This window comes from Indicator indicator, chromosome 32 (genome assembly GCF_027791375.1).
Source record: "Indicator indicator isolate 239-I01 chromosome 32, UM_Iind_1.1, whole genome shotgun sequence".
NCBI lineage: Eukaryota > Metazoa > Chordata > Aves > Piciformes > Indicatoridae > Indicator > Indicator indicator.
Genome location: NC_072041.1, coordinates 3,246,404 through 3,269,811, shown reverse-complemented (window position 1 = coordinate 3,269,811; position 23,408 = coordinate 3,246,404). Strand labels below are relative to the sequence as shown.

General features: G+C 49.4%; 1 protein-coding gene across 1 annotated transcript in view; it reads left to right on the top strand.

Annotated features, from left to right (window-relative positions):
• The window catches only part of AGRN (agrin), a 162,382-nt gene extending 150,001 nt beyond the window's left edge, over positions 1–12,381 (top strand). Inside the window, exons 36-40 of the mRNA XM_054394835.1 lie at positions 6,361–6,384; positions 8,712–8,744; positions 10,548–10,772; positions 11,952–12,055; positions 12,224–12,381. Coding sequence (XP_054250810.1) covers positions 6,361–6,384; positions 8,712–8,744; positions 10,548–10,772; positions 11,952–12,055; positions 12,224–12,381 — 544 coding nt within the window. The remainder of the gene's footprint in view (positions 1–6,360; positions 6,385–8,711; positions 8,745–10,547; positions 10,773–11,951; positions 12,056–12,223) is intronic.
• The last annotated feature ends 11,027 nt before the right edge of the window (positions 12,382–23,408 follow it).

Genomic DNA, 23,408 nt, shown 5'->3' with positions numbered 1-23,408 from the left:
GTGCAGTTGCATGAGGAACTGGATAAGTTTCCAGCCATCCAGTGCTTGCCTCTACCATAGTCAGCACATACTGCTTACCAGATGGAGAACGAGGTAGAGTGATGTAGTCAATCTGCCAGGCTTCACCATACTTGTACTTGGACCATCGGTCACCGTACCACAAGGGCTTGATCCGCTTTGCCTGCTTAATAGCAGCACAAATGTCACAGTCATGGATGACTTGTGTGATAGCATCCATGGAAATGTCAATGGATCTGTCACGAGCCCATCGGTAGGTTGCATCTCTGCCTTGATGTCCTGACGAGTCATGGGCCCACCGAGCTAAGAACAGCTCACCTCGGTGTTTCCAGTCAAGATCAGGATCAGGATCAGAGTTTGTGTCCACCTGGGAAACTCTTGCAGCTAGATCTGCCTGATGGTTGTGTTGTTGTTCCTCAGTAGCTTTGCTCTTAGGAATGTGAGCATCGATGTGTCTCACTTTCACTGGGATTCTCTCAATGCGAGCAGCAATGTCTTGCCACAGATCTGCAGCCCAGATTGGCTTTCCTTTCCTCTGCCAGCCATTCTTCTTCCAGTCTTTCAGCCAACCCCACAAGGCATTGGCTACCATCCACGAGTCGGTGTAGAGATAAAGCTTTGGCCATCTCTCACGTTCAGCTATGTTAAGAGCTAGCTGGACAGCTTTTACCTCTGCAAATTGACTGGATTCTCCTTCTCCATCTCTCGCTTCTGCAACTCTGCGCGTTGGGCTCCACACTGCAGATTTCCATCTCCGCTTGTTCCCAACAAGACGACAGGAACCGTCTGTGAACAAAGCATATCTCTTTTCATCATCAGACAGATCACTGTAAGGAGGAGCTTCCTCTGCACGAGTTACTCTCTCCTCTGGAGGTTTAGCACAGCTTGTGCCTTCTGGCCAGTTTGTGATCACCTCCACCAAACCAGGCCTTTCGAGATTTCCCATTCGAGCTCGCTGTGTTATCAGAGCCATCCACTTAGACCAGGTAGCATCTGTTGCATGATGTGGTGAAGAACCTTTGCCTTTGAACATCCAATTCAGAACTGGCAATCTAGGAGCTAGAAGAAGTTGTGACTCAGTTCCAATCACTTCAGAAGCAGCTTTCACTCCTTCATAAGCAGCTAAAATCTCTTTCTCTGTTGGAGTGTAGTTTGCCTCTGAGCCTCTGTAGCCACGACCCCAGAAACCAAGAGGACGTCCTCGTGTCTCCCCTGGAGCTCTTTGCCATAAGCACCAGGTTGGACCATTGTCACTCGCGGCCGTGTACAGAATGTTCTTAATGTCTGGACCAGTTCGGACAGGTCCCAGACCCATCGCTTGGACTACCTCTCGCTTGATCTGGTCAAAGGCTGCTTGTTGCTCAGGACCCCATTGGAAACTGTTTCTCTTTCGAGTCACATCATAGAGAGGTTTCACAATCTGACTGTATCCAGGAATGTGCAGTCTCCAAAATCCCACTATGCCTAAGAAGCGCAGAGTTTCTTTCTTGTTGATGGGATTTGCCATGGTGGAGACTCTGTTTATCACATCCATTGGGATGTGACGGCGACCATCTTGCCACCGCACTCCCAGAAACTGGATTTCTCTGGCAGGTCCTTTCACCTTGTCTCGCTTGATAGCGAAACCAGCTTGCAAGAGAATGTCAAGGATTTTATTACCTTTCTCGAAGACTTCTTCAGCAGTCTCACCCCAGACGATGATGTCATCGATGAACTGAATGTGTTCTGGAGCTCCACCTTTCTCCAAAGCATCATGGATCACTGCATGGCAGATGGTTGAACTGTGAATCCACCCCTGGGGCAAACGATTGAATGTGTACTGAATGCCTCTCCAGGTGAAAGCAAACTGAGGCCTGCATTCCTCTGCTATGGGAATAGAGAAGAAAGCATTAGCAATGTCTATGGTAGCATACCATTTGGCCTGCTTGGATTCCAGCTCATATTGGAGTTCCATCATGTCTGGTACAGCTGCACTCATGGGTGGAGTTACTTCATTCAAGGCACGGAAATCAACTGTCAGACGCCACTCTCCATTCTGCTTTCTCACAGGCCAGATTGGACTGTTGAAAGGTGAATGAGTTTTGCTGATGACCTTCTGACTCTCCAACTGACGAATCAAGTTTTGAATGGGCACCAAAGAGTCACGGTTGGTTCTGTATTGTCTGTGATGCACAGTTTGAGAAGCAACCGGCAGCTTTACATCCTCTATCTCATGTTGTCCCACAACTGCAGATTCATCTGAAAGCTCAGGTCTAATGGACAACTTCAATTTTCCTCCATCAATTTCTACAGTTGCTATTCCAAAAGCCCATTTGTAACCCTTAGGGTCTTTAAAACGCCCTTCTCTCAGAAAGTCAATTCCCAAAATACAAGGTGCATTAGGACCTGTTACAATAGTATGTTTCTTCCACTGCTTCCCAGTTAAACTTATATCAACCTCTATCTTAAACAACTCTTGAGATCCACCAGTGACTCCCTGAATAGTTATAGATTCTCCCCCTTGATAATTTGATGGTATTATGGTGCACTGAGCTCCTGTGTCAACCAAGGCCCTGTACTTCTGAAATTTTGAAGTGCCAGGCCACTGGATGTACACATCCCAATAGATTCTGTTATCTCCATTATCCCTTACCTCCCCCTGGCGGAAGGCAGGGCACCCCTAATGGTGGGGATTACCTCCACATGTACAGCCGGCACAATGTCCAGCACCAGAATTAGGATCACTGTTGGAGCTATCAGAGTTGTTCTGGGAAACTGAGGAAGCGACAGCTACCCTCCTGGTATTGCTACCTCGGGATCTGCCCCTCTGCAGCTCCCGTAACCTCTTGAAAAGATCAGAAGTTGGTTGACCATCCCATCTGTTCATGTTCTCACCAAACTGATCACACAGAGTTATCCAGATACTGCCACGTGATTGCCTCTGCTGTCTGTTTTGGTTTGACCTATTCTGGAATGGCCTTCTTGGAGCACGTCTGTTCCTAACAGCTGAAACTTGTATCCATCTGGAGGAAGAGGAATTAGAATCATCCCCCTTCATCAAGTTGGATATGGAGGTTTTAAGTTCCTCCTTCAGCTCTTTCATGCAATTCTCCATCTTTCCAGACAGAGTTTCAATGGCTGAAACCAAAGAAGTACGTGCAAGACTATCCTCCAACTGCCTCATTTGGTCAGTGAAATGGCCAACAGTGGGAGGTGCTCCACCATAATTTCTTGCCACAATCCTGCTTGCCAGAATAGTGGCATAATTAGGAGGAGCAAGCTTAATGAGCTTTTTGGCAAGGCCTGTTCCAACAGGAATTTCATCAGGATTCAGAGTCTTATGATCTCCATACATTACTTCTCTCACAGCAAACTCTCTCAGACGCTTGATTCCCTCAGCTATTGTGGTCCAAGGCTTAGGGTTCCATGGTAAATCATCTCTGCTGGGGTACCTCAGCGAGACTGCCAGTAGGAGGCGTGCCCACAGAGAAACTTTACCAATGCACTTGCCTAGGTGCCTGTCTATGCCTGTATCCTTTGAGAGCATCCCCAACTGAGAGGCCGACTTGTCACCTACCACCAATGCTGGGGCTCCCATATCAAAACACCTGGCTAGCCAAGTCAGGACTGGCTCGTTATCTCCTCTGATGTAATCCTTCCTCACATGTCTAATTTCCTGTCTGGGTGCATTAGCTGACTGTATGTCATCCTCATCATCCTCATCGTCATCATCATCATCCTGAGGTTGCTGTCCCCATAATCCTGTTGTAATCCTCCGTTGAATTTCTTTGAGTTCAGAGGCACTACCAGCAGTTGCTAATCTACCAGGGTCTACATCCTGACCTACATCTCCATCATCCATGTGGGGTCTCAAGAGGTCTACCAGAGTTTTAAGGCTAACCCTCTCTTCCTCATCAGAAGGATCTTTCTTAACAGAGGGATCCTGAGTAGAAGGACCCTCATCTCCATCTGCACCATCTCCTGCAGCATCTGCATCTCCTTTACGCTTTCTGGTTACAGTGGCCACCAAATTTACTGGCTTGGTTTTCACATTCACAGCAGAGTTGGAAGAGCAAGTAGCCTTATGTCTTTCTTGACACAGTGCTATCAGTAGCCATATGATTATTCCAAGAAGCAACAAAATTAAGATTAAGGCTAGCACAAGATATCTAGGGTACCACTGGTTCCAAGGACCCTCTGTAGTTGTAAGAGGAGTAACAAACTCATATGTGTCTGCTAGCAGATCCATAGTTGAGTTACCATAGCTTCTTAGCCCAATAAGACCACAACAGAATTCACCAACATTCAGTAACTTGTTCTTAACCCAAAGAAACGACTTATATGCCACATATCTCACAATCTTGTCTATCATGCAGGAAACAGCCCATCTGTAGACAATCACACTGATAACAGAGGAAATAAAATTACTCAAAATCCAAAACAGCTTCATTTTGCTTCCTAATCTGAGCAGAAATAAATCACAAGCAATCGAGCCCCACGTTGGGCGCCAAAAATAAAAAGTGTGTCAGTGTGAGCTGAAATTCCCCCCCACCAACAATAACCAGGCTAGCTCAGTCTGAAAGCAAATGAAAAGCTGTATTTACAAGCAGAGTCTAAAATCTACAGTGAAATGCAATGAATATGTACAAATATACAAAATTCACAACATTCACAAATATATACAATCAACAGAAAAAAGCACAATCGATCTCCCTTTGCTTCCCCCCAAGGGGACCCTCCCAAAGGGGCCTCCCTCTCCCAGGAGCTTCCCCCCCAGACCCCCCTGGACAGAGAAGCAGAGTTAGTTAAGCAGAAAGTTGTTAACTTAGCTGCCAAGGTCAGTGTGTTATCTTCAGCCAGAAGAGAAGAAGAAACAGCAGCCAGACAGCCCAGCAACTGCCCCCACTGCCGAACGCAGAATGTGCAGAGTGCCTACTTTGTTTTGGGTAATAGTTCTTAAACATTTCTATCTATCCAATGGAAGTGTTTAGAACAATCGTTATTTTGCTTTCTTACACCCAATAGTGACTTATTTACATTCTTTCACTTTCTCTGTTCTGAACTTTGCAAGGAAAAATTAAAAAGACAGTTTCAAACCATCACAGCCAAGCTCCAAAACAAGGAGTTAGGGCTGAGCCAAGCTCCAAAACAAGGAGTTAGGGCTGAACCAGGCTCCAAAACAAGGAGTTAGGGATCAACCAGGCTCCAAAACGAGTTAGGGATCACACAAGCTCCAAAACAAGGAGTTAGTGCTGAACCAAGCTCCAAAACAAGGAGTTAGGGCTGAACCAGGCTCCACAACAAGGAGTTAGGGCTGAACCAAGCTCCAAAACAAGGAGTTAGGGCTGAACCAAGCTCCAAAACAAGGAGTTAGGGCTGAACCAGGTTCCAAAACAAGGAGTTAGGGATCAACCAGGCTCCAAAACGAGTTAGGGATCACACAAGCTCCAAAACAAGGAGTTAGTGCTGAACCAAGCTCCAAAACAAGGAGTTAGGGCTGAACCAGGCTCCACAACAAGGAGTTAGGGCTGAACCAAGCTCCAAAACAAGGAGTTAGGGCTGAACCAGGCTCCACAACAAGGAGTTAGGGCTGAACCAAGCTCCAAAACAAGGAGTTAGGGCTGAACCAGGCTCCAAAACAAGGAGTTAGGGCTGAACCAAGCTCCAAAACAAGGAGTTAGGGCTGAACCAGGTTCCAAAACAAGGAGTTAGGGATCAACCAAGCTCCAAAACAAGGAGTTAGGGATCAACCAAGCTCCAAAACAAGGAGTTAGGGCTGAGCCAAGCTCCAAAACAAGGAGTTAGGGCTGAACCAAGCTCCAAACCAAGGAGTTAGGGCTGAACCAAGCTCCAAACCAAGGAGTTAGGGCTGAACCAGGCTCCAAAACAAGGAGTTAGGGCTGAGCCAAGCTCCAAAACAAGGAGTTAGGGCTGAACCAAGCTCCAAACCAAGGAGTTAGGGCTGAGCCAAGCTCCAAAACAAGGAGTTAGGGATCAACCAAGCTCCAAAACAAGGAGTTAGGGCTGAACCAGGCTCCAAAACAAGGAGTTAGGGATCAACCAAGCTCCAAAACAAGGAGTTAGGGATCAACCAAGCTCCAAAACAAGGAGTTAGTGCTGAACCAAGCTCCAAAACAAGGAGTTAGTGCTGAACCAAGCTCCAAAACAAGGAGTTAGGGATCAACCAAGCTCCAAAACACGGAGTTAGGGATCAACCAAGCTCCAAAACAAGGAGTTAGGGGTGAACCAAGGTCCAAGCAAGGGTACTGGCTCTGTCCCTTCGTCTCTTGCCCCTCAGGGTGTCTGTGTTGAGCTGTCTGTCTGTCTGTCCCTTCTCAATGTCCTTGTTTCTTTGTTTTCAAGCCACCTGACCAATGAGATCCCTGCGTGAGTACAGAGCTCCCCCTGCCCAGCTCCCCCCTGCAGCCATCTGCCCTCCAGCACATCTCCCATTGCCACCCCAACCACCAGTGCACTGCAGGGCAGCACAGGGCAGGGAGGGGAGGAAGAATAGGGGCAGGGTGAGGAGCATCCTGGGGGTGCATCAAGAAGAGTGTTGCAGAAGCTCAAGGGAGGTTCTCCTGCCTCTCTATCCTGCCTTACTGAAGCCACGTGTGGAGTATGGTGCCCAGTTCTGGGCTCCCCAGTTCTAGAGGGACAGGGAACTGCTGGAGAAAGTCCAGCAGAGGCTACACAGATGCTGAGGGGCCTAGAGCAGCTCTGTGAGGAGGAAAGGCTGAGAGCCTTGGGGCTGTGATGATGGAAGCTGATCCTGCCCTGGTTCCTGCAGCAGGAATGTGGCACTGGGGAAGCCAGGCTGGGTGCTAGGAGAGCATTCTCCAGCCAGGGATGTTGTGCTCTGGGCAACCCCTCCCAAGGTGCAGTGCAGCCAAGGGAGCAGGAGGACCTGGGCAGGTGGGTGGGGAGAAGGACTTGTTGCCTAAAGCAAGCTTGATTTGCTGTCTGTCTGTCTGTCTGTCTTGGTGAGTGGCAGGAGTGGATTGAAGCACTGGTTCTTGCAGCTGTGTTCCTCCCTGTGTGGAGGAGCTCTGGAGTGCTTCCTGCCAGTCCCATCCCCATTTCACCTCATTTTCTCCAGGCTGGGGTGGGACAGAAGCTCAGGGGGCTGAGCTGGGTGCATGCCTGCATGTCAGCACCTGAGGAGCAGCCACACAGCCATCAGCTGCACGTCCACAGCACTTCAGGGCTTGCTCTGGTGTTTTGGAAAGGGCTCCCTAGGAGCCAAGCTTCCTCCAGAGCTAGGCAGTGCCCCACAGCAGTGACAGTCACCAGGCCCAGCTGTCTCTCTGCACAGACAGGAGCCCTGCAGAGGAGCAGGAATCTGCCACCTTTGTGTCCTTCCTCTCCCAGCTCTCTGCACAGGAGGCCTCCAGCCTCCTCCCTGCCCAAGCCAACCTATTTTGGCTCTGCATGTCCCATCCTGCACAGGAGCTCAGCACCACTCCCCAGCTCCTCTGCTGGGGATTTGGCAGCAGCTCTCCCCAGCCCTGCCAGGACTGAAGGACCCATTGGGTTGTCCATAAAAAGTAGTTTCCTCTGCCTGCAGGCAGACACTGGGGTGTGCCTAGGGCAGGACTAACCCTCCCAGTGCTCCCCTGGGCCCTGCTGGCCATGACCTGCCCTGTCAAGCTCTTTTGGGATGTACATTTTTATACAGACATCAAGTTGGAGCTGGCTGCAATGCCAGGCCTGTAGCACCCAACACTTGCAGGCAGTGCCAGCAGGACAGCTGTAGCCCTGGATTTCCCCTTCTCCATGCATGTCCTGCTGCCCAAGTGCCCCAAGGCTGACTCAGAATCCTGATGTGTCTGCCTAGATGGGAACTTTGAGGTGCTCCTCAAAAACAAGCAGCCTGAGACCCTCCTGCAGGGCTGCCCAGGGTGCTTCTGCAGGACTAAAAACTCCTTTCTCCCAACAGTGCTGCCCAGTGTCCCTTCCTGGGACACACATCCCAGCAGGGCAATGTGGAACACTGATAGTCATGGTTCATAGAATGGTTAAGGGTGGAAGGGTCCTTAAAGATCCTCCAGTTCCAACCCCCTGCCATGGGCAGGGACACCTCCCCCCAGCCCAGGTTGCTCAAGGCCTCACCCAACCTGGCCTTGAACTCCTCCAGGGAGGGGGCAGCCACAACCTCCCTGGGCAACCTGTTCCAGTGTCTCCCCACCCTCACTGTGAGGAATAGTATTGGAGAACGTTGCAGAGTTCCTGCTCCACTGGGACAGGAACTGTTGGCATTTAGCAGGGTGGTTGGGCTCAATGTGTCTCCAGAGGTCCCTTCCAACCCTTCCCATTCTATGATTCTAGGCTCATCTTGGCTAACTTTAGAAGAGGTTGCCCAGGGAGGTTGTGGCTGCCCCCTCCCTGGAGGAGTTCAAGGCCAGGCTGGATGATGCCTTGAGCAACCTGAGCTGGTGGGAGGTGGAGAGGTTGCAACTGGATAATCTTTAAGGTCCCTTCCAACCCAACCCATTCTATGAATCTAGGAAGCAACAACTTGCAAACTCATCTGCCTGGTTTGAGGAAACTCAGCCCTGGGGCCAGGGGCTGAGGTTTGCTGCTGCCTTTGGGTGGTTTGCTCAGCTGTGGTGGTGTGGAGGGTCAGGAGCTGTCGCTGCTGAACAGGGCTGGGAGGGAAGGGTCTCCTCTGCTGCCCTGCTTATGGCATGCTCCCCTTTCTTCCTGCACCTAAGTCCTGAAGCTCTGGACTACCCTGTGGAGCCCAGGTGAGTCTGTGCCAGGCTTTCAGCTCTTGTGTCTTGTGCTCTTGCTGCCTCAGCATGTCTCTGTCTGTGGTGTCTTCTGTGTGTCCATACCTGTGGCTTTTTATTTGTAAGGGATGCAGCTCTGCAGGTGATGAGAGCAAACCCCAAGGAAGCTCTCTCCTTGCAGTGTAGGAACAGCAGCTCCTCTGCAGCCCCAGCTCTGCTCCTTGCTCCTGTTGGGGGTGGGGGGATCTAGGCAGCAAATAGCCATGGGTGAGGGGAGAGGCTGAGTGGCCTCAGCCTTCCTCCAGCACTTTGGGCACAGTGTCCCATGGGAATAAAAAGCTGTCTGTGTTGCCCATGCTGTCTGGTCTGTGTGTGCACGTGTCAGCAGTGTGTCTCAGAGCATCCCAGCGGAGTGGATGGTGAAGCCACCTGGCAGCATCACCTGTTGGCAGGACCCTTAGGCCAGTTCCAAAGGGGGAGCAAGCTAAGATGGGGAGATCCTGTCCTTCCTTCATTCCTCCCTTGGGGAAGGACACCACATCCATGAGAAAGAAGCCTTTGTTCCTCTGTGGGCAGTCTCCATCCAGCTGTGCACCAGCCCACAGTGCAGAGCCCTTCCTTCAGCACCTGCATATGAGGAGGCAGAGCCAGGAGTTGTGTGTCACATCTTGCAGGGGTTGATGTGTCTGACCCCTGTGCTCCATGGAGGGCAAAAGCAAGAGGCAGCAGCCCCAGACTGTGTCTTTGGGGGTTCAAGCTGGATGCTGGGGAAAACATTCCCAGGAGAACTGGAGCAGGGTAGATGTAGGTTGGATGTTAGGATGATGCTCTTCACAAGGAGGATAATGAAATACTGGGATAGGTTGCTCAGAGAGGTGCTGGAGACCCCATCCCTGGGGATATTGAAAGTCAAACTCCATGGGGCCCTGGGCAGTGTTATCTAAAGATGTCCCTGCTCATTGCAGGGGCTTTGGACAAGGTGACCTTTGATGTCCCTTCCAACTCAATGCATTCTATCATTCTACCTGCACAGGCCTGGCTCAGGGCAGCAGGAAGACAGAGGAGCTCCAGTCTTGATGTTCCCAAGCTCAGCTGGGCAGAGCCACAGCTGCCCTCTCTAGCACTGGTCATACTCTGAGTGGGAGCTGGGTTGGAGACCTCCAGAGGGCCAATTCTTTGATCCTGTGGCCTGGTTTAGAGCTTCCCATCTACTAACCCCATACCTCAAGCCTTCTGAGCAGGCCTGGGCTGTTGCAAAGGCTGTGACCCCTCAGGTGCAGCAGGCAGGGACAGTCCCCATGCAGAGCTGGATGCCAAAGCTCAGCTGCAGGTTCTCAGCAGGCAGGGACAGTCCCCCTGCAGAGCTGGATAGCAAAGCTCAGCTGCAGGTTCTCCTGAGCTGACCTGTGACCCCTCAGGTGCAGCAGGCAGGACAGTCCCCCTGCAGAGCTGGATAGCAAAGCTCAGCTGCAGGTTCTCCTGAGCTGACCTGTGACCCCTCAGGTGCAGCAGGCAGGGACAGTCCCCCTGCAGAGCTGGATGCCAAAGCTCAGCTGCAGGTTCTCAGCAGGCAGGGACAGTCCCCCTGCAGAGCTGGATGCCAAAGCTCAGCTGCAGGTTCTCAGCAAGCAGGGACAGTCCCCCTGCAGAGCTGGATGCCAAAGCTCAGCTGCAGGTTCTCAGCAGGCAGGGACAGTCCCCCTGCAGAGCTGGATGCCAAAGCTCAGCTGCAGGTTCTCCTGAGCTGGTTGGCCCAAGGAGCTGACTGGCTGCCTGCTGCCTGGGAAGGCTTTAACTCTGCTCTGTCTCCTCATGCAGTGAGAAGGCCTTGCAATCAAACCACTTTGAGCTAAGCATCAAAACTGAGGCCACCCAGGGGCTGATCCTGTGGAGTGGGAAGGGGCTGGAGCGCTCGGACTACATCGCCCTGGCCATCGTGGATGGCTTCGTGCAGATGACCTACGACCTGGGCTCCAAGCCAGTTGTCCTGCAGTCCACAGTCCCAGTCAACACCAACCAGTGGATACACATCAAGGCATACAGGTACGAAGCATGGCAGAGCAGCACCAGGGCAGAGCCTTTAGTGCTGACCCTTCAGCGCTGGCTCGAGGGTTGGGCTTGGATGACCTTTGAGGTCTCTTCCCAGCCGGATGGATTCTGTGGTTGCTCTGGGATGGGCAAGATGGGAACTGGGGGAGTTTGAGTCCTTGAGAAGAGAAGGCTCCAGGGAGACTTGAGAGCAGCCTTACAGTGCCTGAAGGGGGCTGCAAGGAGGTTGGGGAGGGACTTTGGACAAGGGCTTGGAGTGATAGGAGGAGAGGGAATGGATTGAAGCTTGAGGAGGGCAGATTTAGACTGGAGATGAGGAAGAAATTCTTGACAGTGAGGGTGGGGAGACACTGGAACAGGTTGCCCAAGGAGGTTGTGAATGTCCCCTTCCTGGAGCTGTTCAAGGCCAGGTTGGATGAGGCCTTGAGCAAGCTGGGCTGGTGGGAGGTGTCCCTGCCCATGGCAGGGGGGTTGGGACTGGATGGTCTTGAAGGTCCCTTCCAACCTAAACCATTCTATGAGTCATGGCCATGGCTCCGTGCCCTGTGGTCCCCAGGGGTCACTCTTCTTCTTCTTGGATAAGAATAGAGGAGAGGCATGTGGGCAGTTGGAGGGACACATGTTGTGACACGCCTGGAAATGTCAGAGGGGCAGGCCCCAAGGAGGGACCAAGGCCTTTGATTTTAGCCTGCTGAGGGTTTGACATTCTGTTCATGTTGAGCTCAAGCTGTCCTTTTTATTTTTGTTGGTGGTGGGAGTGGTGAACAGCTCATGCAGCCAGCATGCCAGGGATGGCTGCTGCTGGGTCTGCAGGGGGTGAGAGGAAGCTGTGGCCACTGAAAGGGCTGTGGAATGCGTGGCAGTCCTCAGGGAGATGTTGGAGCAAGGACCACTCTGTGCTCTGCAGCCCAAATCTCTGCTCCTCACTCCTCTCCAGCTGGAGAAGAGCTGATGGTGGTGGAGGATTTTAAGGCCAGGCTGGATGTGACTGTGAGCAACCTGCTCTAGAGTGAGCTGTCCCTGCTTATGGCAGGGGGGTTGGAACTGGATGACCCTTGAGGTCCCTTCCAACCCTAACAATTCTATGACTCTGTGATGGTGCCCAGTCCAGTGGGAAGCCCTGGGCAGCTCTGGGCTTTGCTAACCATCTTCTGTTTCTTCTTCTGGGAGCAGGGTACAAAGAGAAGGTTCCCTTCAAGTTGGCAACGAGGCCCCCATTGCTGGCTCCTCTCCACTTGGTGCAACACAGCTAGACACAGATGGGGCCCTGTGGTTAGGTGAGTTGCTGTGGAAAGGGAGAACATCCTGGAGGATCTTGAAAGTCTCTCCCAACCCATTCTCCAGTCCCCACCAGCACCTCTGACCCTGCCTGGGTGGGCTGCTGGCTCCCATGGCACCTTGTCCCTTGTCCTCCCACCCCAACCTTCTGTGGTGTCTCTTTGCAGGGGGACTGGAGAAGCTGAGTGTGGCTCACAAGCTGCCCAAGGCCTACAGCACAGGCTTCATTGGCTGCATAAGGGACGTGGTTGTGGACCGCCAAGAGCTGCACCTGGTGGAGGACGCTTTAAACAACCCCAGGATATTACACTGCTCAGCCAAATAGACCCCCCCAGGGACCCTTCCTCCTCCTCCTCCTCCCCTCCCTCCTGCCTATTGCTGTAATTATTTTCTATTTTTGTAAACTTATTGCTTTTTATATTTTTTGGGGAGGGAGGGGTGAGGGGGGAGGGAGGGAAAAGGGAGGAGGAGGTTAAGAAGAAAAAAAACAACAGACCCCAACAAAAACAAACCAACCACCTTTTCTTTTGGGTTATTTGTTCAGTTGCAGTTTATCCAGGTCAGTCAGACTCTAACCAAACAGCAGCAACAAAGAACAAACCTTGAACCAAGTCTCCCAGAAGTGACAGAAGAACTTCCCCTGTTGCACCTGCATTGTAAATCTTATTCATACTTGAAGCTTCTTCTTTTTTTTTTTTTCCTTTATTTGTTTTGTTGGTTTGTTTTTTTTTTTCCTGTGGTGGGGGGAGGTTATTTCTCCCTCTCCTTACTTGTGTTCTTGGATTGTTGTTCACACCCGTGGGGAAAAGGATGCTGGTGCTGGGGAGATGTGTGGCCTTTGTGGATTCACTGCCTTCCCACCTCACACCTGGCCTCAGAGTCCCCTTCTGCAGTGCTGGCTGAGCAGGGAGGTGGCCAGCAGTGGGGACTGCCACCCTGCCTTGGAGCCTGGCCCTGCCAAGCCTTCTCCTGGCCCTGTGTTCACCCCATCTCCCTCCTCTCCTCGCTTCCTCTCACTCTAATTTATGTGTGTAAGGATCTCAAGTGCTTTTCTCCTTCGTGCTCTGTTCAAATCAGGGATGCCATGCACTGGAAGAGAGACCAAGGTCTGCTCTGAGCAGGCACAAAAGCATTGCTCTTTGGTTGTCCTAGGACTGTTTGCTGGACTCAGAGGGGCTGTGGGGGAAATGTTGATTTCTCTGTGGGCTCTCCTCCTCCTCCTCCTCTTGGACATGTGCTGAAGCAGCTGTGAAACCTCATTTCCACGCTTTGTGTTTATCCAGACATGTCCTAAACCACCTGCTTGCCCCTGGCTGCTCTCCCCAAGAGCTTCTGTGTACCAAGTGTTGCCCTCCCGTGCACCAGTGAGAACTTGCAGCACCTCTTCAAGAGCTGGGAGAGTGCTTTCCTCCTTCCAGTGCTGTCAGATGGGCCCTGGGTCCCTTTTCACTTCAAAAATAATCAGTTGGATATGTCCTCCCACGAGCCACCTCCATCTTCCAGCCTCTGGGCCTGGTTTGCCTTCTGTCTACCACGAGGATGCTTGCAGCTGGCCAGCATGTGAACCTCTGGGGGTTTAGAGCCTCTCCCATCAAGAGCAATTGGAGTTTTTACCTTGGACTTCAGCTTGTGTTTGTTTGTTAGTTTGTTTTGCAATGCCTGGTGCAGTGCAGGGTCTTCCACACCTCGATCAAACTCCTCTGGATGCCTTCCAGCCTAGCAGCAAGAGCTTCAGTGGAGATGGGAACAGGGCAGGAGGCAGCCTTTGAGGCAGGAGGGTTGGGGAGGAGGGGGGCTGAGGCTTTTCTTCCTCCTTACAGATGCTGAAGGCAAATCCTGTGGTGCCAGTTGCAAAGCCAGTAGGTGTGTTTCTGAGTGAGTGTGGGGGGTGTGTGTGTTTGTCTCTGCCAAATCCTCCTGGAAACAGAAGATCCAGGGGAAGATGTCCCTGTTCACTGTGGGGGTGTTGGACTAGGTGACCTTCAAACTCTCCTTCCAACCCAAACCATTTTGTGATTCTAAGAACAAACAGGACTGCAGCTAGGAAAGAAATGACCTCCTCCATCCAGGTTCCTTCTCCATGGGAAGAATTTGCTGATGCTGTCTAGCACCCATGGCCCTTCCCACCACTGGGACACAACTGTCCCTGTCCCAGCCTGGGATGGCAGCTGGTGTGGTTTTGTTTAAAACCAGCTTTATAGAACCATAGAACTGTTTTGGTTGGAAAACACCTCCCAGATCACCCAGTCCAACCATCAGCCTAACACTACCATGGCCATTAAACCCTGTCCCCAAGTGCCATGGCCACAGGTTTTGTGAACACCTCCAGGGATGGAGACTCCACCACCTCCCTGGGCAGCCTCTTCCAATCCCTGGCCACTCTTGGAGCAAAGAAATTTTTCCTAATCTCCAACCTCAACCTCCCTTGGCACAACTTGAGGCCATTTCCTCTTGTCCTGTCGCTTGATACTAGGGAGAAGAGACCAAGCCCTACCTCACTCCAGCCTCCTTTCAGGGAGTTGTAGAGAGCAATGAGGTCTCCCTTCAGCCTCCTCTTCTCCAGCCTAAACCCATGGGGTGTGAATTAACGTGAAGGACCCCACCAGGTATCAAATATTCATCAATATCCATCATTTTCCAGTTTCTCCCTCAGTTTCTAGCACCCCTTGCAGGATACCTTTACCAAGCAGTGCCTCCATGAACAACCCTGGCTCTGGGCACTCAGTTTTTGAGCCATGAAAAGTCAAAATTCCATTGCTCAGGGTGAGCTCTGAACATAGATGGAACAAAGGGGAAGAACTTGGGGGGTTCTTGGTCTTTCTTCAAGAAAAATCAATCCCCTACCCCCTTCCCCCACCCCCCAGTTTGTGCCTCCTCCAGGGACATTCCTCAACAAATCCAGGGTGAAACATTTCACAGGGGGCTGTGCCCTCTGTGGGATGGAGACCCTGGGGCTGTGTGTGGTGGTTGTGTGTGGCTCCGGGGGTGAGTGCCAATAACCACATTTTAAGTGGCTCCTGTACATAATTCATGGTCCCTGGGAGGAAGTGGTCCCTGGTGGGAAGTAATTCCTGGTGGGAAGTGGTTCCGGGGGAAAGTGCTGTGACTGATGCTGTGACTTGGACTTTATTTTTCAAGAGCATTTCTGAGGTGTTCTGTCCCCAAACCCCCAAAACAAAAGTTCCCCCCTCAGGGGGAAGTGCTGTGAGTGATGCTGTGGAGGGGATGGACTCTGCTGGATTTTGGTCATGGATGGAGGCTAACCAGGGCTGCTGGTTGGGGTAGGGGTGGGTGGGAGGGACATGTCAAGACCCTCAAGCTGTGTTTTGGAAAGGTGGGGAATGGTTGAACCCCAGAGCTGGATGCCTCCAGCTCCAGAGGGAGAGGGGAAGGCATGCACAGAGGAAGCAGCTAATTTTTTTTTTTTTTTAATTGTCTAGAATGCCACTGAAATGAAGCCAGGGTCACTGCAAAGAAAAAAAAAATAATCAAAAATCAACCAACCCTCAAACCAACACAAAAAAAACCTCTGAACACCTCCAAACAAGACATAAAACCAACACCAAAACTCTGTCTGCTTTGTTGCTGGGGCTTGGAAATGCCTTAAAACAGGACCCTCTGCGTCCCTGTTGTCAAGCATCTTGAAACCACCTCCAAGCAGTGCTCCCTAGGGGCTGTGCACTTAACTTGGGCTTTATTTTTTAAGAGCATTTATAAGGTGTTCTGTCCAAAAAAAAAAAAAAAAAAACAAACCACCAAACCAAACCAACAACAAATAGAGGTTGAGGTTTGTTGGTGTTTTGGTTTTCTTTTATTTCTTTCTCTCTTTTTTTTTTTTTTTTTGCCTGTGTGTATCTGGGTGATTTTTTTTCCCCTTTTTTGGCCTTTTTTTGGCTTTTCTTTTCAAAGAGAGCTGTCCACGTGGCTTCATTTAGAGGGGGAAATGGATGACTGTTGTGAACTGCTGTATGAATTCTGAAGAAGGGCAATGCACAGTAGAAGAGGAGCAGCATGATATAACCATTACTAACTTGTGTCTTTTGTCAATCACCATGAAATAAAGTTTGAGAACTATTAAAGATGGTTTTAAGGGGCCTATTGCTTTATTATTATTATTGTTGTTGTTATTATTATTACCACCACTATTATTAGTATTATATACTATTATTACTACTACATTATTACTATTATTATTACCACTATTATTATTATTATATACTATTGTTATTATTACTACTATTTTTCTTTTTCTTCTTCTTCTTCGAATTACCACTATTATTACTATTATATACTATTATTATTATTACTACTATTCTTCTTTTTCTTCTTCTTCTGATTACCACTATTATTACTATTATATACTATTATTACTACTATTCTTCTTTTTCTTCTTCTTCTTCTTTTCTTCTTCTTTTCTTTTTCTTCCTCTTTTTTCTTTTCTTTTTCTTCTTTTCTTCTTCTTTTTCTTCTTTTCTTCTTCTTCCTTCCTTCTTCTTCCTTCCTTCTTCTTCCTTCCTTCTTCTTCCTTCTTTCTTCCTTCCTTCTTTCTTCCTTCCTCCTTCTTCCTTCCTCCTTCTTCCTTCCTCCTTCTTCCTTCCTCCTTCTTCCTTCCTCCTTCTTCCTTCCTTCTTACTTCCTTCCTCCTTCTTCCTTCCTCCTTCTTCCTTCCTCCTTCTTCCTTCCTCCCTCTTCCTTCCTCCCTCTTCCTTCCTCCCTCTTCCTTCCTCCCTCTTCCTTCCTCCCTCTTCCTTCCTCCCTCTTCCTTCCTCCCTCTTCCTTCCTCCCTCTTCCTTCCTTCCTCTTCCTTCCTTCCTCTTCCTTCCTTCCTCTTCCTTCCTTCCTCTTCCTTCCTTCCTCTTCCTTCTTCTTCTCCCTTCTTCCTTCTCCCTTCTTCCTTCTCCCTTCTCCCTTCTCCCTTCTCCCTTCTTCTTCTTCCTTCTCCCTTCTTCTTCTTCCTTCTTCCTTCTCCCTTCTTCCTTCTCCCTTCTCCCTTCTTCTTCTCCCTTCTTCTTCCTTCTCCCTTCTTCTTCTTCCTTCTCCCTTCTCCCTTCTTCTTCTCCCTTCTCTCTTCTCCCTTCTCCCTTCTCCCTTCTCCCTTCTCCCTTCTCTCTTCTTCTTTCTCCCTTCTCCCTTCTCCCTTCTCCCTTCTCCCTTCTCCCTTCTCCCTTCTCCCTTCTCCCTTCTCCCTTCTCCCTTCTCCCTTCTTCATCATCATTATCATCATGGCAGGGGGGTTGGAACTAGATCCTTGTGGTCCCTTCCGACCCTGACTAATTCTATGATCATATAATTCTATGATCATCATCATCACTATCATCATTATTATCATCACTATTATCATATTATTGTATTATTATTACTACTACTATATTAGTGTTGTCATCATTATTATCATCACCATCATATTTTCATTTATTATCATTTTTCATATTATCATCACCACCACTATCATTATAGTTTAACTTATTACATTATTATCTTTATATTATTATCATTGCCACCATCATATTTTCATTTATTGCATTATTAGGATTTTTATTTTTATATTATTATCACCACCACTATCATTATAATTTATTATGTAAGTTTTCTTATCATTTTTCTTTTTATATTATCATCACCACCACCACCATCATAGTTTATTAGATTAGCAACATTTTTCTTTTTATATTATTATCACCATCACTACTATCACTATAGTTTAATCTATTATTATATTATTATTATCATTTTAATGTTAATATTATCATCATCATCACCACCATCATTAGAGGTTAACTTATTATAATAATATTATATTTTTAATGTAAATATTATTATCATAATTGCCACCATAATTAGAGGTTAACTTATTGTAATATTATGGTGATGATTTTTATGTTAATATTATTATCTTCACCATCACTAGAGGTAACTTATAATATTAACTTATAATATTATTATCATTTTAATATTAATATTATTATTATCATCATCACCACTATCATTATAGTTTAATTTATTAAAATATTATTGTATTTTTATTTTCATATTATGATTATTATCACCATCATCAGATTTTCATTTATTCAATTACTCTTTTTATTTTACATTATTTTTTACATATTATTATCATCACCATTTTTATTCTTATTACATTCACTATTGTTATTACATTTATTATTATTTTTACATTTTTTATCACATTTTAATTTTTATTGTTTTTTATTATTATTACCATTATTGTTTTCTATTATTATTTCTATTATTATTATTAATATTTCTATTATTATTTCCATTAGTATTATTACCATTATTATTTTCTATTATTATTGTTTCTATTATTGTTTTATTATTAATATTTCTATTATTATTATTTCCATTATTTCCATTAGTATTATTATTTTTATTACCGTTGTTATTTCCATTATTTCTATTATTATTATTTCTATTACCATTATTATTTCTATTACCGTTATTATTTCTATTATTATTGTTCCATTATTTCCATTATTATTATTTCTATTGCCATTATTATTATTTCTATTGCCATTATTTTTATTTCTATTATTATTATTTCCATTATTATTATTTCCATTATTATTATTTCCATTATTATTATTATTATTTCCATTATTATTATTATTATTATTATTATTATTATTATTATTATTATTATTATTATTATTATTATTTCCATTACTATAATTACTGTTATTATTATTACCACCGCAATGTGCACTTTGTGGAGCAGGGTCACTGGTTGGAGGTGATGATCCCAGGGCTCTTTTCCAACGGGAATGATTTCTGGATTCTCTTTGTGCTGTGTGCCTCCTGCTGGTGCGCTCGGAGGGGCTTGGAGTGACAGGACAAGGGGCAGAGGTTTGGAACTGGAGCAGGGCAGAGTAAGGTTGGACATCAGGAGGAGGTTCTGTACAGTGAGGGTGAGGAGACACTGGAACAGGTTGCCCAGGGCTGTGGTTGAGGCTCCATCCCTGGAGACATTTGAGGTCAGACTCGATGTGGCCCTTGGGCAGCCTGATCTAGTTGGAGGTGTCCCTGCTGAGTGCAGGGGGGTGGGCAAGATGCCCTTGGAGGGTCCCTTCCAACCCAATGCAGTCTGTGACTCTGTGTAGCCCTCTCCTGGGCAGGTCAAACCAGTATGTCCCTCTTCATCTCCATTAGAACCAGAGTGGCTCAGGCAGGTGCCTGCATAACCCCTAGATGCTGCCTCTTTCTGTCCTGTCTACCCAACATCTGCAGGAGGAAGACTTCTGCTGGTCTTCACTTCCTCTCTTCTGTGGCCATCTGAGTGCGGTCTGAAGGGTTTCACCTACTCACGGACCCCTCAGCTTTTCCTTCTTTGCCATGCATGGCTTTATCAGCACTTTCAGAAGCAGCTTTGGGTCCTGCTGACATCTCACCACGCCAAGAAGTGAAGCTCCTGTGGTCTCCTCGCCCCTGGCAGAAGTTTCCCCTGGGTTTTACCCTCTGAAGCTGAGGAACCATGGAAATTCAGTCACAGGCATTGCGAGCAGGATGTGGTTTGAGCAGTTCCTGCTCTGAACTGGTCTTCCTGACAGGGCCTTTCCACCTGGCCTTCAGCTCTCACTTTCTGGTCTCTACAGCTTCATCTCTCAGCCAGCAAAGTGGGTGGGAGGTGGAGAACCAAGAGCTCGTGCTGGTCCAGGTGGTGTGAAGTGAGATCAGAAGGTGAGGTGAGCTCCCTGCTGCGTGGCAGGCAGCTCATTTAGGCAGCAGAGTCATTTTGCTCCCCTGCAGTGCTGCACTCCTGCCTGGTGCCTGCAGCAGCTCGGTAGGAGCCAGCCCCGCAGTGGGCACCGAGACGCCGAAGACTCACGATGGGAAACAATGAGGCAGTGTCTGGGGAGCCCCAGGCCTTGCACAACGCACAACTGGGGCCCTGCTTTGCTCCAGATCAGCCTCCTGGCACAGCATCTTCTTGACAATGACATTATTATGCCCCAACAGGCATGGGCTTGCCAGGGCAGTGCCTCCTGCCGAGGCATTTCAGTGGCTTGCTGCAGAGCAGGAGGAGAAAAAACTGTGGTTGCCTTGGCCAGAAGGAAAAGTTGGGCTCTGGCAGCTGGATGAGGGCAAGGTTTTTTTCATCCTACAGGCTAGGAAAACCCTTTGTGGGGAGAAAGAGGAAGGAAAGAAGGACAGGAGCCATGCTGGGGGCATGCTTGGGCTGGCAGCAAGCATGACTCAGGGGAATGGCCTGGCCATGCCTTTTGGCAGCTCTTGCTCACAGCAGCCTGCTCAGCACCATCAGGAGCACACCATGGGCTCACTGGGAGTGAAGGCAAGCAGGTGATACCCTCAGGAAGGAGCAGGCACTTGGGGTTGGATGGTCTCACCCATCCTCAGCTGGCATCTGGGAACGGCTCATCCCAACAGATGGCCTCTCTGTGCCAGGGAGCTTCAATGCAGGGCTGAAAGCAGCTTAGTCCACTCTCCTTAATCTGCTTGAGAGCTGAGGCTGAAACCCATTTTCTCCTGCTCTCTGGGCCAGCTATGGTGGGCACAGAGAAGCCTGGCTGCTGCCCCATAGCTGGGATGCACAGCAGAGGAAGTCCAGGAAATTCTGCCCTTGCTGGGGCAGGTGTAGCAGGGCAGAACCCACTAAAGCCTCTCCCAGCTGGCCACCAGCTGAGACTGAGCAGAACAGAGAGCAGATGGGGGTCACACTGACATCTAGCACCTCTGCTATGTGTTTCTCCATCACAGCAGGTGCCCCAAGGAACTGGAACCATCCCAGCACCAACAAAAGTGGATCTTCTGGCTGCAGAGAGAGCTTCCAGGCCAGCCTGGGTTTCTCTGCTGAGTATTTCCATGGGATCAAAGCATTGCAATGGACAGGAGAGCTAAGATCTCACAAGAGATGACCATTGTCAGCAGTTACCTGTGTCCTAGTTGCATAGTCTAGAAACCAGCCCAGTTCTGGGCTCCCCAGTTCAAGAAGGGCAAAGAACTACCAGAGAGAGTCCAGCAGAAAGACACTGAGGAGGAATCTCATTATTGCTGATCAATATCCAACGGCTGAGTGTCAGGAGGATAGAGCCAGGCTCTTCCCAGTGGTGCCCAGTGACAGGACAAGGGGCAGTGGACACAAACTGGATCACAGGAGGTTCCATCTAAACGTTAGGAAAAAAAGTCTTCAGAGCCCTGGAGCAGGCTACCCAGAGAGGTTGTGGAGCCTCCACCTCTGGGGGCAATCCAAACCCAGCTGGCTGTGATCCTGGGTGATTTACTCTGGGGGATCCTGCTCTAGCAGAGGGATTGGACTCAATGATCATCAGAGGTCCCTTCCAACCCTCACCACTGTTCTGTGGCTCTGGGAAGGGAGGAGATCTGTTCCAAGGGTTTCCTTTTGCTCTCTTTTTAACCCAAGAAGCTGAGCAGCAGCTTCTCCCCAGCTGTGTGAGTTGCCCTGAGGAAGGGTCTTGTTCTCCCTCCCTGCACCAGACAGGCAGAGCAGTCACAGTCTGGTCTCTCACAATGAAGTCTCAGTGCTGTGACAGAAGCTCCCAGTAACTGGAGGCCCTCAGTGGCAGGGGAAAGGAGGGAGGAGAGCACAGAGGTCATTGTCATCAGGGTTGCTATTTGGCCTCCCTGGATCCTCGTTGCCCTGTGAGCCAGCCAGTGGCATGCAGGGGAGTGATGAGGAAGGCAGAGCTCCTCGCTGGGAGCTGAGCTGGCTCCTGCTGCTGCCAGCTCCCTGGGTATTCCCCAAATAGAGCTGGAATTTGCTGAGCCTTAATATAGCCCCAAAGGAGCTATTTTTGCCTGGCCAGGGAGACAGGGCAGGGGCTTGCTGCCTGTGGCCTGGCTTTTTCCCCTCTCCTGGCCAGCTGGCTTTGTTTTCTCACCCAGCATTCATGAAAGGTGCCAGATTCAGGGCATTGCTTTGGGTTAATTTATGGTCTTTTATGTTAAAGCAACATAGATCCCACCTGAGCTGGTTAAAGGCTTCCTAATTTACACTTCAGATGGCAAAAGCTGCTCGAGGAGGGCAGATTTAGGCTGGAGATGAGGAAGGAATTCTTTCCAGGGCAGGGTGGGGAGACTCTGGCACAGGTTGCCCAGGGAGGTTGTGGATGCCTCCTCCCTGGAGGTGTTTAAGACCAGGTTGGATGAGGCCTTGAGCAACCTGGGCTGGTGGGAGGTGTCCCTGTCCATGGCAGGGGGTTGGAACTGGATGATCCTGAAGGTCCCTTCCAACCCAACTCAACCCAACCCATTCAATGAATCTATGAAGTGTGCTGTGTCTGCCTAAAGCTCATAGCACCTCTAGCACCCCTGATCCCAGCTTGCCCCAGAGGAGGATTTGGGTGCCACCATCCCCATCCCACCACAGAGACTGGGATGAGAATCATAGAATCATAGAACTGTCATGGCTGGAAAGGACTTCTTGGTGTTATCATAGAATGGTTTGGGTTGGAATGGGCCTTAAAGATCATCCAGTTCCAACCCCCTGCCATGGAGGGAGACCCACTCCTAACTCCAAAGTGGTCCCTGAGCTGGAGGCATTTAGGGATAACAGCAAATGTGGTGGTGTGGGTTGATGGAGACAAACTTCTGATGGGGACAAACTTCTGTTGGAGACAATCTTTTAAATGGAGACAATTGTTTTTCTGGGGACAATCTTTTCAGCAGGGCCTGTTGCAACAGTGATGGTTTTAAACTAAAAGAGGAAGTTTTCGACTTAGACAGGAGGAAGAAGTTTTTACAGTGCTGATGGTGAGATGGTGGCAGAGGTGGACCAGAAAGGTGGTGGATGCCCCAGCCCTGGAACCATTCTAGGTCAGGTTGGATAGGGATCTGGGAAACCTGATCTAGGTGAAGATGTTCCTGCTCAGTGCACGGGAGTTGGACTAAATGAGTGAGTAGGTTAGGGAGGGGAAGGGCTCCAGGAGGAGAAATGACATCAGAAAGGGAATGACTCCAGGAGGGGATTGACTCCAGAAGGTGATGCCCCCAGGAGAATGGCTCCAGGAGGGGAATGGCTGGGGGAGGGGAATGGCTCCAGGAAGGGAATGTCAGCAGGAGAGGGGCAGAGGGAAGGCTGCGCGTTGCTCACTGGGGTCTCAGTGCTCCTTGTGCCACTCGTCCAGCGTCTGAACTGGCAGCCCAGGGGGCTGAGGGGAGTACAGTCTGCAGCACGCCGGGGCCAGCGGACTCCGCGCAGCAGGAGCCGGTGCGGGCGTGGCGGCGGGGCCGGGCGGCGGGGCGCAGCCTCCCCGGGGCGGGCGGAGGGCGGGGATTCCCCCGCGTCACTGGGAGGGGTTGCCCCGGCGGCCCGGGGCCCGGCGCCCCGGCGGGGCGGGCAGACGGAGCTGGACTGGGGCC